This window comes from Meleagris gallopavo, chromosome 25 (genome assembly GCF_905368555.1).
Source record: "Meleagris gallopavo chromosome 25, MGAL_WU_HG_1.1, whole genome shotgun sequence".
Taxonomy (NCBI): domain Eukaryota; kingdom Metazoa; phylum Chordata; class Aves; order Galliformes; family Phasianidae; genus Meleagris; species Meleagris gallopavo.
The window spans coordinates 5165503-5180682 of record NC_139428.1 but is presented as its reverse complement, the minus strand read 5'-3'; the positions used below and the strand labels follow the sequence as shown (position 1 = coordinate 5180682).

General features: G+C 52.9%; 4 protein-coding genes across 12 annotated transcripts; 3 read left to right on the top strand and 1 right to left on the bottom strand.

Annotated features, from left to right (window-relative positions):
• The first annotated feature begins 360 nt into the window (after nt 1–360).
• On the top strand, nt 361–2041 carry CCDC28B (coiled-coil domain containing 28B). 4 transcript variants are annotated; one of them, XM_010723475.4, is made up of 6 exons: nt 366–571; nt 1056–1229; nt 1310–1458; nt 1543–1697; nt 1776–1798; nt 1903–2020. In XM_010723475.4, the coding sequence occupies exons 1-6, from the start codon at nt 384–386 to the stop codon at nt 1952–1954; spliced, it is 741 nt and encodes a 246-aa protein (XP_010721777.3). In that variant the 5' UTR covers nt 366–383; the 3' UTR covers nt 1955–2020. The 4 variants fall into 4 exon arrangements, with proteins under 4 accessions (XP_085065008.1, XP_010721776.3, XP_010721778.3 ...); XM_085208882.1 differs by having other exon boundaries at nt 361–571; nt 814–1229; nt 1543–1798; nt 1903–2041; XM_010723474.4 differs by having other exon boundaries at nt 363–571; nt 1543–1798; nt 1903–2041.
• An 82-nt stretch (nt 2042–2123) lies between these two features.
• On the top strand, nt 2124–8927 carry DCDC2B (doublecortin domain containing 2B). 6 transcript variants are annotated; one of them, XM_085208885.1, is made up of 6 exons: nt 2124–2262; nt 2391–2534; nt 3029–3368; nt 3557–3675; nt 4087–4246; nt 6194–6708. In XM_085208885.1, the coding sequence occupies exons 1-5, from the start codon at nt 2173–2175 to the stop codon at nt 4126–4128; spliced, it is 735 nt and encodes a 244-aa protein (XP_085065011.1). In that variant the 5' UTR covers nt 2124–2172; the 3' UTR covers nt 4129–4246; nt 6194–6708. The 6 variants fall into 6 exon arrangements, with proteins under 6 accessions (XP_085065011.1, XP_085065009.1, XP_085065010.1 ...); XM_085208883.1 differs by having other exon boundaries at nt 3026–3368; XM_085208884.1 differs by lacking the exon at nt 6194–6708 and adding an exon at nt 4896–5090 and having other exon boundaries at nt 3026–3368.
• Nucleotides 8928–8947: 20 nt separating this feature from the next.
• TMEM234 (transmembrane protein 234) lies at nt 8948–11137 on the bottom strand. The gene is made up of 5 exons (XM_010723483.4): nt 11010–11137; nt 10297–10448; nt 10140–10206; nt 9871–9963; nt 8948–9316 (listed from the first exon to the last, which is right to left on the bottom strand). Exons 1-5 carry the CDS (start codon nt 11020–11022, stop codon nt 9255–9257), a joined length of 387 nt encoding a protein of 128 aa, XP_010721785.2. The 5' UTR covers nt 11023–11137; the 3' UTR covers nt 8948–9254.
• On the top strand, nt 10989–15094 carry EIF3I (eukaryotic translation initiation factor 3 subunit I). Its single transcript, XM_085208880.1, has 11 exons — nt 10989–11106; nt 11286–11378; nt 11529–11616; nt 12177–12242; nt 12569–12718; nt 12823–12950; nt 13216–13326; nt 13735–13824; nt 14080–14153; nt 14315–14407; nt 14703–15094. The coding sequence occupies exons 1-11, from the start codon at nt 11104–11106 to the stop codon at nt 14782–14784; spliced, it is 978 nt and encodes a 325-aa protein (XP_085065006.1). The 5' UTR covers nt 10989–11103; the 3' UTR covers nt 14785–15094.
• Nucleotides 15095–15180: the final 86 nt, after the last annotated feature.

Genomic DNA, 15180 nt, shown 5'->3' with positions numbered 1-15180 from the left:
GCCTGGGACACCCAGCACTGGGCAGTTTGTTGCTCTTCCCTCCCTGTGATCTGGGGGTTCCTGTGGTCCTGCGTGCCAGAGGATTGAAGCCTTGTTCTTGCAAGGGCAAATCTGTGGTCACACAAATCAGGTGATGCTGAGGAGACTCACGGTAAACCCTGGATGGTTTAAAGGGGTGGCAGGCAGTGACATCCCCCCCATTTCTATCAGGATGCTCGCAGGGAAGGAGCCCAGGTGCAGACCCCATACCTACCCCAGACCCCCGCTGTGTGCACACGGCTGCTGATCTGCTCCAGCCGTGCAGAATGGAGGGCCGGATCCCGCCTTCCCCATGTGGCGCTGGTGCTGCGGTCCATCCGCACGCTGTGCCACTCCAGCGGGCGATGATCGGCACTGCAAGGCAGCGTCCGGCAGCGTCCCTCCAGCAGGGCCGGGCTGTGCTGAGGCCGGAGGAAGGTCCCTTTCCCTTTAAATGCAAATCACAGCCCCGGGGCTCCGGGAACACAGTTGGTCCGGCGGTCTTGGGGACGCAGCCGGGTGGCACCGAAGGCCGGAGGAGGTCCTCGCACAGGTCGGTGTTTCCGTGCCGCTGTGCTGCGGGGCCGGAGCCCGTAGACAAATGGGCTTCCGCAGCACCCGCCGCATCACCCCGTCCTGCCACCGTCAAGGACCCAGGGGGCGGAGGGGCTCGGAGGGGGCTGAAATACGTGGGGGGGTTCAGGGGTGTCGGGTCCTTCCTGTAGTCTCTGCCGTGGCTCTGGGTATCGGGAGTCCTTCCCTGCCCCGTGGGGGCTGAAATCCTCTTTTCTCCAGCTCTGGGAGAAGACGCTGAGGAGTAATCCCCGGCTGGGAGTTCCCCGGGTGTTTTTCAGATCCCAGGCCCTGCTCTATGCCGTGATGCCCGCTGCAGACCGGGATAAGGCAGCCTGAGCCTGGCTGCTGACCCCAGTGTGTGGGCTGACCTCCGTCCTTGGCTTCCCGGCTGCCGTGAGGACCAGGAGGCCCCGCGTGGGGAAGTGCTGCCGAGAGCTTTGTGTCCATCCTGTCCTGCTCAGGTGCTTCCCACGTGGCTCTGGGATCCTCTCTGAGATGGAGGAGCGGAGGAAGAAGCGGAGCCCCAGAGGTCAGCCGGCACCCGCCAGGGCATCGCGGCTTCTGCCCACCAGCAGGAGCGCGTCCTTCGCCCTGCCGCTGCCCGCCCTGCCCTCACAGCATGCCAGGCCCCGGCGGTCAGTGCTGGGGGTGGGGGGAGAGAGCAGTGCTGGGGGGATGGGCTGGTGGTGTCACATCGTCCGTGTCCTCCACGCAGGGCGAGCAAGGAGAGGGTGAGGGCAGGGGCAGCACGGGGGGCCCCGCTGCAGCACAGCTTCCTCACCGAGGTCTCTGATGTCTGCGAGATGGAGGGCGGGCTGCTCGGCCTGCTCAGCGACTTCCACTCGGGCAAGCTGCAGGCCTTTGGTGAGGGGCCGGGAGCCAGGAGGTGCGGGGGGGGGGGGGGGGGGTCACGCTGGTGGGTGGTGACAGCTCTACTTGTGGGCACAGGGAAGGAATGTTCCTTCGAGCAGCTGGAGCACGTGCGGGAGATGCAGGAGAAGCTGGCGCGGCTGCACTTCAGCCTGGATGTGTGCGTGGAGGAGCTCCCGGAGGAGCAGAAGAAGCTGGTGGCTGACAGGAACCTGGACCAGCTGCTGGCACACGTGAGTGGCGTCTCCTCAGCACGTGCCCGGCCCTGCAGCGCTGGTGGGCGCCTCAACCTCTGCCTTTGCCTCCTGCAGCTGGAGGAGCTCAGCAGCTCCATGTATCCTGCAGGGCTGTGGGGTGCTGGTGGTGGTGCTGGTGGTGTGGTGCTGGTGGTGCAGGGCTCGTGCCGTCCTGCCGCGCTTTCCCTTGACAGCAGCCCAGTCAGAAGCTGCATCTGGCCGAGAGCCCCAGCCCTGAGGAGGCCGCGGCCTGACAACCGCCGGCTGCGGGGAGGCGGCCCCGCGGGATGGGGAGGACGGGACGGGACGGCGGAGTCCCCCGGACCCACCCTGCCGGGCCGACGGCGTTGACGCGCGACTCACCGACACCCCCCCCCCCCCCCCCCAGCCGCCATTTTGGTCGGCCGCACGCAGCGGTGTTGTGACGTCATCGAACGGCGCGGTGACGTCATCGAACGGCGCCCTCGTCGCTATGGAGGCGATGGCGGCGGCGGCGGCTCCGGGTCCGCGGGAGGAGAGCGCGGAGAGGCGGCGGCTGCTGCGCGCGGTGACCCGGCTGCAGGTGGGGCCGCGGGAGGCCGGGCCGCGCTTCATTAAAGCCGCACCTCGCTCCGTACCCGCCGTGCCGCTTCTTTCCCGCCGGGCCGCCGTCCGGGCGCTGAGCCGCTCTCCCCTTCGCTCTGCCCGCAGGCCGCGGTCCGGGGCTTCCTGCTGCGGCGGCGGCTGCGGGGCGTGCGAGCGGAGTACGAGGAGGTGGTGAAGGAGATCGAGGGGGAGCTGAGCGAGCTGCGCTGGACGGGCCTCTGTCTGCCCAGACCCGTCTTCGTCCCCGAGGTCCGTGCTGGCGCGGGGCGGGCCGGGGCCGCGGCTCTGTGCGGGCGCTGGGCGCGGCGGGTCCGCGTGGCGGCACCGGGGTGCCTTGCGGCCTCGTCACCGGACGAAACGGGGCGGTTGCGCAGCCGAGGCCCGCTGTGGGCTTCCCGCTGACTGAGCGTTGCCTCCCGCGGGTGAAGCTCAGCCTCCGGTCGGAGCTCCAACTGCACGAGTGGCTGAGCGCGCTGCCTTCGTGCGCCGAGCTCACGTCGGTCTGCCCCACTCCCACGGTGGCCGAGTGCTGCTCTTAGCACGGGTTCCCGTCCTGAGAGAAAGGACTGGGACAAAGTTTGCAGTGGTTCAAATCAGAGCGTGTCAGGTGTTGTGGCGGAGCTGCTGGTAATGGCAGATCTCTGGGTAGGACGAAGCGCTGCCCTGCAGCACTGCCCCTTTCAGATCTTTTTATGCTTTTTTTTTTTTATGTCTGTCTGTTTTTCACTTTTGTCTCCTAGAAGCCGGTGAAAGAGAAGTGCTCACCTGTGCAAGAAGCTGTATCAAGTGACAAGGAGAGCACAGAGAAAACACAGCAGGAACCGGATGTTCCCGAACCAGAACGGGATTGGGGCTCCAGCAGTAGCGTGAAACCTACAGCCCAGCTGCAAAGCAAGAAAGAACTGAGTTCTGTGGGTGAATGCAATGTAGCAAGCTCTGCAAATCTAGGGGCTGTCACAGGTAAAAGCACTGAAAAAAGGTGCAGTGTCCCAGCAGAGAGCAAGGAGTGGCAGAACACCAGCAGCATTTCATCTGTATGGGACAGCAGTGACCTGGAACCAGGCTCCCTCAAAGCCTGCCTGGGTAAGAGACAGCAGTCCCTGCAGTGTGGTATTCTGGTGTGTGGTTTGAATAACCACGTGCAAGTGGTGAAGTAGGTCTTTGGAGAGTCGAACCCTTGAGAATGTACTGGAGAGGTCAGAATCTCTCACTGCAGGAGAGAAAGATGCGATTTAAGTATTCTAGCAGTAGCTTCTTCCAATTCTTTGCAGAAATTCCACTTGTGGATGTAAAGGAGCTTCCCCAGACTCGGCCTGGCCTCCAGTCCTTCAGGAATCACTTGATCATGGAGCTGCTGTGGTTGCAACAAGCTATTGACAGCCGTAAAAATGTAAGGGCTTGTTTTTGCCTCTTGGTCGGAGGGGTTCCATCTGTGATGGGATGAGAGGCTGGGTGGTGGTGGTCTGGTTTCCTCGGGGTTGGATCAGGTGATGGCAGTGCCTTTTTTTTTTTTTTTTTTGAGAGAGAGAGAGAGAGAGGGGAAAAAATGAAAAAGGAAAGCAGAAGTTGTTTAGATCTGGCTGTAAGCTTCTGTCCTGCTAGAGAGACACTGCTATTTGATAAGTATTGTGTCTGTGTAATACAGAAACTTAACTTAGCAAGCTGCTTTTTGCATTGGTTAAGGTGCAGTTCATGTGAATCTTCTGGCCAAGTGTGATGACTTTGGCTAAACTGCAGGTGCTTTCCTGCTTCTGGGTCTCTGAGATCTAATTGCTAACATTTGATTTTCTTTCTCATGTAGTACCTGAAGCTGAAACAGAGGCTGGAGTCTCCTGACAGCTAAGAAGGCATTCCTGAGCATGTGGGATGTTTTGCACTGCTGTGGTGCAGCAGAGGAGCCGCAGCACCAAAGTCACAACATGATTTCACAGACAGCAGCACCCTAAGGGAACTTCAACTCTGTGAGCTGATGTTCTCCTAATCAGATTCATGTGGCAAAAGACTTTTGTTTCTTTTAAATGTGAATATTTCATCAAAGCAGGAACTAAGTGACGCTTTGACTCTAAGGAGGTTATCTGTCTTGGAGGAAGTTCTCCCTCCACAAGAACCCATCCTTAGGGTAAATTGAGGCTGGGAAAATTGTCACAATAGTTCCACTTTGACCAGTTTGTTGTTTGTGGTGGAATTAAAATGCCTGAAGGCCACAGGTGCTTTGAATCTGTAGGATTAACTTCTCCTCCACTCAGCTGTGGGTGATGTGCACCAGTATGTGAACGGTATTTTTCTGTACATCACCACTCTGCAATGTCTGGGATCTCCAAGTGCCTGTTTTGATCCAGGGCAACCAGTTCAGTGCAAGGGGCAGCATATCTGCCGTGGTGTGGATGTTTGTCCATCGTGTGCAGTATGGAAACCTGCTGCACGTTTCATGCAGGTAGCAAGTGCTGGCAAGGGGGTGACAGCTTCAGGGTATTGCTACTCTGGATGACCAAAGATACTGGCACTGCACCTCTGAACTGCTTCATTTGAACATGGTGGCCATGGTAGTTAGCATGGGGTGAGGTTTAAAAAGCTGTGTGGTTCCTGGTTCTCAGATGGCAGTATTTGCAGGTTGTTTCAGCCTGGCCCACAACTTCCTCCTGCTGCAGCCATGGTGACGGACAGTTGCTCAGGGGACTGATGAAGAGGGACAGCAGAACACAAAGGTGGCTGGTCAGAAGGGCGTAGGCTCAGTGGGAGACCTGCTGGAGCTCTCCTCTGTGCTCTGTGTTGGTCTGTCTGCCTCTCTGACCCATGGGGAATGAGCTCCCGTGGCTTTGCTCTGGCTCGTCCAGCCAAGAACGTGGTGGTGTATCGCAACGGTGACCCCTTCTTCCACGGGAGGAAGTTTGTAGTGAACCAGCGGCAGTTCCTGACCTTTGAGGCATTTCTGAACGAGGTGACCAAGAGCATTCATGCACCCTTGGCTGTGAGGAATCTTTACACACCCAAGCATGGCCGTCGCGTTGCTGAGCTGGCTGACCTGCAGGATGGGTGCCAGTACGTGGCTGCAGGCTTTGAAAAGTTCAAAAGGCTTGAGTGAGTAGATGGTCCTTTTGTCTCTGGGTTTGGTAAGCAGTTCTAGATATTTTGAGGTGTAAATGGGGGGGGGGGGGGAAGGGTAAATAGGTAAAAATGAAGCAAACCCAAAGAAAAATATAGAGAGATTAGTTTCTTTTCCTAGTGGAATTTACTGGATGTATTTCAGGTTGCTTGGGAAATACACATATTCCTGACAAGGTCACTGACTCTTGAAAGAAAACATGGTGGGGGAGAGGTGCAGTCTCCAGCTGGCTGTGTGTGATTGGTGCTGCTTTGCCTCGCAGGCACTTGTTTTGTGGTGTGTGGGAGGTTCTAGCAGAGTTGCCAGCCACAGTTTCCGCCCTGATAAGTATTGTTTCTTTGGTTTAGTGGAGGTTTCTTTTGTTTTCTAGTTCTTTTTGAAGTAGATCTGTTTAGGTTCATCCTGAAATACAGAGGGCCAAGAGATTCATGGCGTCGCTTCAGTCTTGAGGGAATGTGTGAGCTGTGTGTTGGGTGAATTTGGCTCCCTGACGTATTGCATCCTGTTGAGGTGGTCCAGGCTGGATTAAGCAGTAGTCAGTCCTTGTAACAGCAGTCAGTCCTTGGAGCCTTATCATTGTTTAGCTCAAAGGAATAAAATGTTCTGGATGTCTTGGTCTGTGTTTGACTGGGATTTCTTAAATAGGCTTTAATTGTGGAAGCTCATGAGATGAAGTACATGGAGGATTTTAAATGTGACCCAAATAATAAACATGGCAATGAATCAAGACAAAGCAGTCATTTTCTCACTGCTCTTTAGTCATGGCCTGGTTGGTACGCTGCAGTGTCATCTCTTGTTCTTATAGCTATTTAAATCATGGAAGGAAGGAGCTCCGTGGGACAGACAGCAGCAACAGTGTGCAGGTGAGACTGAGCTGAGTGTGGACAGGCAAGAACACAGACTGAGTTAGGAGGGATGGCCGAGAGCTGGCACTGGTGTAACAAAAGTTGAGATTTAAGGCTGCAATGTGTCCAGCAGAGATCCTGTGATAATGACACAGGAATCAGTAGGATGATGTGTGAAACGATGCAGGGGCTGCTTAACGGTGAAGGGAAGAAGGATCTGCTCAGAGGTTCTGGAATGCACTCAAGTATGTGAAGAACCTCTCCAGGCCTTCATGTTGCTGACAACAAACCCCACCTAGCAGCAGCAAGCTGTAGGCAGGGTAGGCACCTCCTGCCTGATGAAGAAGATGGAACAGCTCTGGGAAGCTTTGTGCCAGAGCTGTCTGTTTTTGTGCACTGAATTTTTCTCTAGACCTGCACCACAGCCCCCTGGAAGCCAAACAACACTGCAGTGCGACAGCAGAATCCCACCCACCTTACAGTACAGTAAGTGCCTCAGTGCTTTCTCCTGGGAAGGTATTTGGGAGCATTTTGGAAGCTGAAGTAGGGAACTTCTGTGTGAGATTCTGAGAATCATAGAATCATTAAGGCTGGAAAAGACTACTATGATCATCTAGTCCAACTGCCCACCTACCACCAGTATTTCCCCACTAAGTCATGTTCCCCAGTACTACATCTACACATCTCATGAACACTTCTAGGGACGGTGACTCAGCCACCTCCCTGGGCAGCCCGTTTCAGTGCCTGACCCCTCTCTTGGAGATGGTCTCCCTAATATCCAACCTGAACGCTGCCCCCACAGGAACAGTTCCCTCCTCCTATCAGAGCTATTTGTTATAAGTACTGCATGAACACGTTTCTTTTTCCCCTCTCTTCCACATACCACCTCATCAGAGGAAACTGAACAGAAATGCCCGTAGTTCAGTTACAGATCTCAAGCTGTCTAGAGACACCAGGGGCAGAGAGTTGATGTCTTCACAACTGCTAATAAAACATTTCTGCTCACACTGCCTCGTGGCACGCTTTGGATCGTTTCTGCTGTAGTGTTTTTCGGAATGGGGATTTGTTGAGCCCTCCTTTCCAACTGACGATCTCCAAGAGCACTTTCTGGCAGTGGGACACACTCCTGGCTATGCTGACAGAGAAAGCTGATCTGTGCAGTGGAGCTGTTAACAGGTGGGTATCTGGGCAAGGCACCGCTGGGTCGTCTTTCATTATGCCCAGGAACACAGGCAGCACTTACTAATGTGCAGGACCAGGAGTTTAGATGCTTCTAGCATGCTTTGGCAATTTAATTTGCTTTTCAGTTTTCCCATCTTTAAATCAATGATAACATCAATGTCCTTTGCTCTTATTGTGGTCTCGTTTACCACTTTGCACTTGTTTGCTTCCACACTGAGGGGCTGTTCTCTATCTTGCGACTTCCCCTTATACTGCTCTGAATCTTTTGCTGTCTCTTTCCTGAGGCTCTGCAGGCTGGATGGCACACTGGTGTCCAGTGGGGAGGAACTGGTGAATGGCAACTACTATGTGGCAGTGGGAACTGAGGAGTACAAAAAGCTGCCTTACTTGGAACTGCTGGTGCCCCAGGACTCTGTGTGCAGGACACTCTGGTACGTAGGCTGTGGCTGAGAGGTTTAAAGAACCATCTCAGAGGTGGTCTTCAGCTGAAATCATCTTTCCCATAGCCTTTCCATTCAGTGCTGTCTGTATCAAGGGTTGAATTCTGCCTAATGAGATGGAAATTTAGGAAGCAAGAATGCTTCAAAGCTTTCTGTGTAAGCGCCTGGGAGGTAAAAGCAGATAAACACACAAAGATGGAGGCACTCATTGATCTGGTGTGGTAAATAATTTTCTGCCCTGTTCAGAGTCTGTCACTGCTGTAGGGACTAGAGAACACATCAAACAATAGTTTAGAGCAATTGCTTGGGCAAGTCGTTTAGCTTTCTCACTCAGTTTAGAAATCACTGTGCTTCCTCCTGGAGTGTGTAAAGCTGAACGTAACCACCAGGGGGAACTTCAGAAACCAAAGGACGGTGTTACTGCAGGGCTCTGCATTTTAAGAAGTCGAGGTTGTTTTCTGTTGTTTTCTGCGTCATGAGCATTTCCCCTCTTCTGGATTGTGAGAGTAACAGCTCCCCACTGCAGTAAGCATAAAAGACTTCCTGGAGGGGTTCCTACTTTTATCTTTACTCCTTTTCCAGAGAACTGCAGAGACTGCAAAAGAATTTATACCAAAAGGCAAAATGATACACCACAGTACTTATTCCACTTAATGGTTGTGTGAAATGTGTAAGATCCTTCCTGGCTGTGTTCAGATCTCTTATGCTAACATTCTGTACCCCCAGCTGTGACCTCTGAGGCAGGACTTGCCTGTAGCCAGGTGAAGCTTTGAAGCTGATTTGTAATAAGTGTGTTTTTTCTTCTTGCTGCAAAAAGGCATGGACTACAAGCAAGTCACAAACTGCTGTCTCAGGGAAAAGGGATGACAACAGTTCTGAAGATGAAGAGCACTGCATGATGTTTTCCTTGGCAGCAAAACTACTCTGAAGAGTTAAAGGACTGTGATGAAAGGGCAGATAAGTAAACTGCTCTCTGCACTGCTGTAGGTAACAAAAGAGGCGAGTACGAGGTCTGTTTAACACCACAGACTTGCCAAGATTTTGATGTATTAATAAAGTTCCTTCTGTAAAAGATCAGATGGTTCTAGAAGGTCCATTTCAATGATTTATTAACCAATTATTACCCCTCCAGTGCTGAACAAGGCAATTCAATTGTCCCTGCCTTGAACCACCCACAGGAAAAAAAACATCCTTAACTGAAGGTATTAAATAGGATGTCCTTGCAACATGCCTTGTTCCACTCTGGTACTCAGGGAATTTGATTCATGCTTTCAGACAGCCATGTGTCAGAACAGCTTTCTTGAGGCAGCTGAGCCAAACATGTTGCTGCTGAGCCAGAAGCTCCCCTCTTCAGCCATGGGTTACCTTTGAACAGTTTCCTCTGCTCACTGTGCCTTGGTCATGAACCGGCTACGCAGAGGGTGACTCCCAGGAGGGTGAGCAGCATCCCTGCCACAGCCCCTGCAGAAATACAGAATGCTGTGTTCAACACCTGTCAGTCAGCCCCTGTCACTGCTAAATATGTGATTCTCAGCTGTCAATAAAGAAGATAGCCTAAATGGATGTGAGCCAAACTGGTACTTATTGCTAATGTTCTATGCCTGGTGTCTTTCAGCTTTCAAGTTTCCTGTTATTTTGCAACTTTCCAAGCAGGATAATGTTAGAACGTTAGCGTATAGAGTAAGGGGCATAAAGAATGATGGGTGGTGACATTCTGGGGCTGATGGGACGTTTCTCTTATGGTTAAATACATCCTTAGGTGAAGCTCAGGCCTATGAGTTCTGCTAGTTTACAATAGTCAGTTCCAGCCAATTTAAATTCACTAGCCCTACCCTCTTACAAGTCAGTTTCACTTCCTTTTCAGCCTCCTTGCAAGAACTACTGCCTACAGGCAGTAGTTACAGGACTTGTATCAGTGTTCACTGTTTCTTAGGATACCAGAAGGGAGCGCATACCATTAAGATAGCAAATAGATGTAGAAGACAATGTGACAAGATGTTTCAAGTGTAACTTACGTTTACCACCAATGTCCTCTCCCAGAATTCTTCCAGTCACCAGTGTGACTATCAGAGCCAGGGAGTTACAGAGTGGCACTGCCAGGGACAGTTCTGAAATTGAACAATTGTCAAGCAGTTTGAAATGGATAATCCTATAAAAATTGTAAGATATGTGTCCTTCATTCTAAGACACCTACTTGATGTTTAGCCAGAACACCAAACTAATGAATAATACAGCTCCTCCCAAAATCCTGATCAACCCACTCAACAAAGCAATGAAAGCTAACCTGCAGATGCCAAGGTGAGGTAGAAGAGGAGTGATCCACATTGGTTCAGCAGAAATGGCACCATGTACTGCAGAAAGAAGGTATTGAGTGCAGAAAGAGGCAGAAAGGAATGGTCCCATGACACCTCCCTAGCCCAGAAGCCCAGCTGGGGTCGCACCTTGTAGTTGAGGCCCAGGAAGCTGATCTCGGCCAGCAGCTGCTGTAGGCGGCCCTGGCGCCGCACATCCTCCAGCCCCGCCGCTCCCGTCCGTAGGAACGGCCCCGTGCTGCCCCACAGCGCAGCCACCAGCACCAGCACAGCTGCCTCTCCTGCGGCACAGCTTCAGCTCAGCCCTGGGCCGTTGGCGCAGCCCGCCATCAGCCTGCAGCAGGCGTCCCACCCCGAAAGGCCCTCGGGGAATGGCCTTGCGCGGCCCTGCCAACAGCCCTGTTCCCTCACGGTGAGCACCGCAGCCCGTGCCCACGTTCCCCAGCTGGGAAGGCCCGACGCGTGGCCAAGTTTTCCCTTCAGGGACTCCCACAGCAGCCCAAAACCACGGCCGCGTCCCCTTAAAGCAGCCCCTCGCTGCTGCTGCGTCCCCCCTCATAGAAGGGCTCTGCCCACAGCCACCTCCCCTCTCAGGAAAAGCCCTTCTCGGGATCGCCGCGCCCCGGCCCTCAGTAAAGCCCCTCCCGGGGTCTGCATGGCTGCAAGCCTCAGGAAAGAGCGCCGGAGCTCCAACCCGCGGCCATTCCCCGCCTCAGGGAAGGCCCCTCGGACAGCCCAACCCGCGTCTCCCCCGAGCCCTTCCGGCAACCGCAGCGAGGACCAAAGGTCCCGGGCCTCCCCAGTTCAGCCCGTCTCCCCTCTCCCCAAACCCGGAAGCTCACCCGCGGTCGCCATAGCGACAGAGACGGACTTCCGTCTTCCCGCGCCCTCTGACCCGGAAGTGGTGCAGCGCGCCGCTCTTCTCGCACCGCCGCCATGGTGAGATGGGGAGCGGCGCGGGCCGGGCCGCGCGTGCTGCGGGCGGTGGGGCGATGCGGGGCCGCGATCGGGGCTCCTGGGCTGACGGCGGCTGGCAGCCCGCCGCCCCTACAGCGGCCCAGGAGTTCCTGCCGGGGAGGTGAGCGTTAAATGGCGTCTTTCCTCACCCCCGCACGCAGAAGCCGATCCTGCTGCAGGGCCACGAGCGTTCCATCACGCAGATCAAGTACAACCGCGAGGGAGACCTGCTGTTCACTGTGGCCAAGGATCCCGTGAGTATGGCTGAGCCTGCGGGGGAAACCGACCCTCCTATGCGTGAGGGGGGGAAGAGTGGTGAGAGAAAGGAACGGTGGTTAATTAACGAGCCTAATTAATCGGTCGGCGCGATGAGGGGGTGCTTGAGCGGTTGTATCTTCTCTTAGATCGTCAACGTTTGGTATTCAGTAAATGGAGAAAGGCTGGGCACCTACAATGGCCACACAGGAGCTGTGTGGTGCGTGGATGCAGACTGTATCCTTTGAACGGTGAAACCAGTTTGTCCTTTTTGTTCCTTAGGGTGATTCAGCACAGATGGTTTCTTTCAGCTGCTGTAGTGTGGTGAGCACAGCAGCCACACAATGCACTTAATTTTCCCTTATGCCATCTCTTGGTGTTTGTGCTCCTTTTGCTTCCTGTTGTTTGGAACGACGTGTGCTGCACATCCCATCTGCTCCCATTTGTGCTTCTTTGCTTTTGCTAAGGTGGCCCTGGGAGCACAAAAAAGGTGTCTGAGTAGCAGAAGGTTTTGCTTTTCCAAGGTGGGCAGGAAGTAGCAGAGATGAAAACATGCAAAGGTTGTGCCAAGAGCAGTAGTCTTTTTCTTTGTCATCCCAAAAAGAAAGTTGTGGGTTTTGTAATAAGAGCGCTTGAACTTGCTGCCTGTATGGGAGTATTGCCACTCCTGTAATGGAGATACCCAGCCTTATATTTTCTCAGCGGCTTTTTAATCTTGTGTATAACTACTGCCTGGTATCTAGATAATTGGCTTTTGGGGCTGCAAACATGCTGATATTCCCTAACTGCTGACCAAGGGGACACACGACATGTGCTCACTGGCTCTGCAGATAACAGCTGTCGGCTCTGGGACTGTGAAACAGGTAAGGCTCTTCTCTTCCTCATGGTTGTGTCTGACTCACAGCTCTGTCCTGTTCTGGAATCTGTGTGCAACGTGTGTCTCTTTGCCCCCTGAAAGAGGTCTGAGTCCTTTCTTGGGTGTTTGCGTATTTGCCTAATTTTCAGTGAACACTTAGTCAGTTCACTCACCTCGCTGCCCAGGCACGTGTTTAGTGCCTTCCACTCACCCAACCTGTTTGTCAGCTCTGCCTGATTCTCCTGTCCTTGCTGTGACTGGGCTTTTATTTGATCACTTTCATTAATTTTGCAACGCAAGACCAAGTGAAGTGATGGTTTCTGCTGTGTTCAGGAAAGCAGCTTGCTCTGGTGAAGACCAGCTCGGCAGTGAGGACGTGTGGCTTTGACTTCGGAGGAAACATCATCATGTTTTCAACGGACAAGCAGATGGGTTATCAGTGTTTTGTGAGCTTCTTCGACCTGCGTGACCCCAGCCAGATTGGTGAGGAATCTGGGCCTATGCCTGCGACTGGGAATAAGGGGAAGTGTTGGCTGCCAAGAGCTGGTGCCACTCGGTCTGTCTGTCTCCATCCTTCCTTCCTTCAGAGAACAACGAGCCTTACATGAAAATCCCCTGCAGTGACTCTAAAATCACTAGTGCTGTGTGGGGCCCTTTGGGAGAATTCATCATCGCAGGTCATGAGAGTGGAGAGCTAAACCAGTTCAGTGCCAAGGTCAGTGTGACAAGGAGGAGCCCTCAGGCAGCATCACTTGGGACAGGATATTACAGCATTCCTGTTGTGATCAAGGGGCAGAATGTGGGCTTTTGGACTCAAACCAGTGGCCTCGTGGAAGGACAGTTAAAATATGTGGCTCTCCTCAGCAAAGCTAAACATACACATGCCTACCTTTCTGCTGACAGCAACATCTAAAATTGTTTTTAGCAGAGAAGCTCGCTTTGCTTGCCAGCTCACTGAAATTGCCTTGTTTACCCTTCAGTCAGGGGAGCAGCTTTCAAATATCAAGGAGCACACCAAGCAAATCAATGACATTCAGACCTCCAGGGACATGACCATGTTCATCACTGCCTCCAAGGATAACACTGCCAAGGTGAGGCCTCCTGTGGGGACTGTGATGCATTGCTGACATCTGCTTGCAGGAGCTCTGCTCAAAGACACAGCTGCCTCAGTGGTTTTCTCCTTGGGAATTTGAGCAGGTGTAAAGCCAAAGCTTAGTGGCAGGGTTCATTGGGAATGGGGAGGCATCACCATGTTAAATTAGCAGACAGGCATTGGAAACAACACTGTAAAAACAAAGGCTGCATATTAGCGCTTCCAACAGGTGATAGGGGTGAGAATTACCTTGGGGGTATATTTTGGATTCTGGAGAAATGTCTTTGGGGTTTGGATGCCCAGGAGTGACTTTAGAGCTAACATCTTGCTGTGTGAGGACTGGCAGCCAGGGGCTGGGATTTGCATGAGTTACTTGGACTGCTACTCTCTTCCTTTTGCATTTTAGCTATTTGACTGCACGACACTGGAACATCTGAAGACATTCCGGACAGAGCGACCGGTGAACTCTGCTGCACTCTCCCCCATTTTTGATCACGTAAGAATGAGCTCACTCATTCTAACAGTTCTGGTGCAGCTCCTGCATTGTCTTGGGCAGCTGGAAGGCACGGTGTCACCAGTTCAGCCTGAGCTAAACAATGGCTGTGGGATTGGGCCAGGGGACTTTATTGCTGCCATGGGCTGTGCTGGGTTAGTGGGAGGTTTCCCCAAGGCTGGGCTCCCTCCTACCCTGGCTGTTGTTTCACGTACAGTGTAAGCAGCATTGCAGTGTTGTGGCTTTTCTTCTTTGCAGGTCGTGCTTGGTGGTGGGCAGGAAGCCATGGATGTGACCACGACCTCCACCAGGATTGGCAAATTTGAGGCAAGGTTGGTGCTCTTCTCTGGCAGGGCTGAGTCTGCACATGGAGTACTCTGCTGTTCCCAGAACATCTTGTTCTTGGCAGTGTTTGGAGAGTTATTAAAATTGCAGAGCTTCTCTGGGGAAACTTTGATCCTGTCCCTAACCTGCCTCCCCACTTCTTCTCCAGGTTCTTCCACTTGGCTTTTGAAGAAGAGTTTGGCAGAGTAAAGGGTCATTTTGGTCCGATAAACAGTGTTGCTTTTCACCCTGATGGGAAGAGGTGAGGATCTTTGTGGGTCTTCCTGCATGTCCCCATCAAACGTGGTCTGTGTTTTGGTTAGGATATGGTTGGATTCACTCAGAACTGCAGTGGGAAAGGAGCCTGCACCTTCCTGAATTCTGCCATTCCACCCCTTTTGCCCCCTGTCACACTGGCTGTGGGGGGGTCATTGATGCCTGGCTGTGCATTTTGGCTAATGTTTTTTTATTAGCTTTTGGATTCCATCACTTGCTAGGTTAAATTTGTACACGGTGAGTTCCTGACAAGATCGGTGACTTTCTTTTCTCCCATACAGTTACAGCAGTGGTGGTGAAGATGGCTACGTTCGCATCCATTATTTTGATCCCCAGTACTTTGAGTTTGAGTTTGAAGCTTAAAGGAGGATGAATTCTCTCCTTTCCTCTTCCAACCCACTGCACAGTCCATTGGCTCCAGTGCAGAACTGTTGTAAGACCTGAAGTTAATCTGCTCCACAGGAGGCAGCAGGAAGCAGCACCAAACTCAGGGGTTGTATGAAGGTGGGCATCTGGAAACCCAACCAGCTCAAAATGGCACGAGTGGCCTAAAAGGAGTTGAGTTGGCTGCCTGCCTGCCCCTGCGGATGCTAACTTCCTGGCCTGCTGGGCTTATTTATATATCAGTGGAGGAAAAAAAAAAAACAAGAAATAAATAGAAATCTTTTCTGAACGCAAGGAAAAGTGCCTCTATTCTTTTGGACTGGGACAAAATTAACATGACTGTTTTGCTTTCCCTGCTCTGTTGTCAGTGTCTTG

What these genes read in the sequence shown, in the direction of transcription:
- TMEM234 (XM_010723483.4), bottom strand. An exon ending in TCCTGGGCCTCAACTACAAG is followed by an intron (nt 10,207 to 10,296) that starts GTGCGACCCCAG and finishes TTCTTTCTGCAG; the next exon opens with TACATGGTGCCATTTCTGCT. An exon ending in AGAGGACATTGGTGGTAAAC is followed by an intron (nt 9,317 to 9,870) that starts GTAAGTTACACT and finishes GTATTTCTGCAG; the next exon opens with GGGCTGTGGCAGGGATGCTG.
- CCDC28B (XM_010723474.4), top strand. Translation starts at nt 384, where the DNA reads ATGATCGGCACTGCAAGGCAGCGTCCGGCAGCGTCCCTCCAGCAGGGC. An exon ending in CGGAGGAGGTCCTCGCACAG is followed by an intron (nt 572 to 1,055) that starts GTCGGTGTTTCC and finishes TGTCCTGCTCAG; the next exon opens with GTGCTTCCCACGTGGCTCTG. An exon ending in GAGGAGCTCAGCAGCTCCAT is followed by an intron (nt 1,799 to 1,902) that starts GTATCCTGCAGG and finishes ACAGCAGCCCAG; the next exon opens with TCAGAAGCTGCATCTGGCCG.
- EIF3I (XM_085208880.1), top strand. An exon ending in TCACTGTGGCCAAGGATCCC is followed by an intron (nt 11,379 to 11,528) that starts GTGAGTATGGCT and finishes ATCTTCTCTTAG; the next exon opens with ATCGTCAACGTTTGGTATTC. An exon ending in TAAACCAGTTCAGTGCCAAG is followed by an intron (nt 12,951 to 13,215) that starts GTCAGTGTGACA and finishes TTTACCCTTCAG; the next exon opens with TCAGGGGAGCAGCTTTCAAA.
- DCDC2B (XM_010723481.4), top strand. Translation starts at nt 5,086, where the DNA reads ATGAGCTCCCGTGGCTTTGCTCTGGCTCGTCCAGCCAAGAACGTGGTG. An exon ending in GAAAAGTTCAAAAGGCTTGA is followed by an intron (nt 5,364 to 6,193) that starts GTGAGTAGATGG and finishes TTGTTCTTATAG; the next exon opens with CTATTTAAATCATGGAAGGA. An exon ending in CCCACCCACCTTACAGTACA is followed by an intron (nt 6,720 to 7,277) that starts GTAAGTGCCTCA and finishes TTTCTGCTGTAG; the next exon opens with TGTTTTTCGGAATGGGGATT.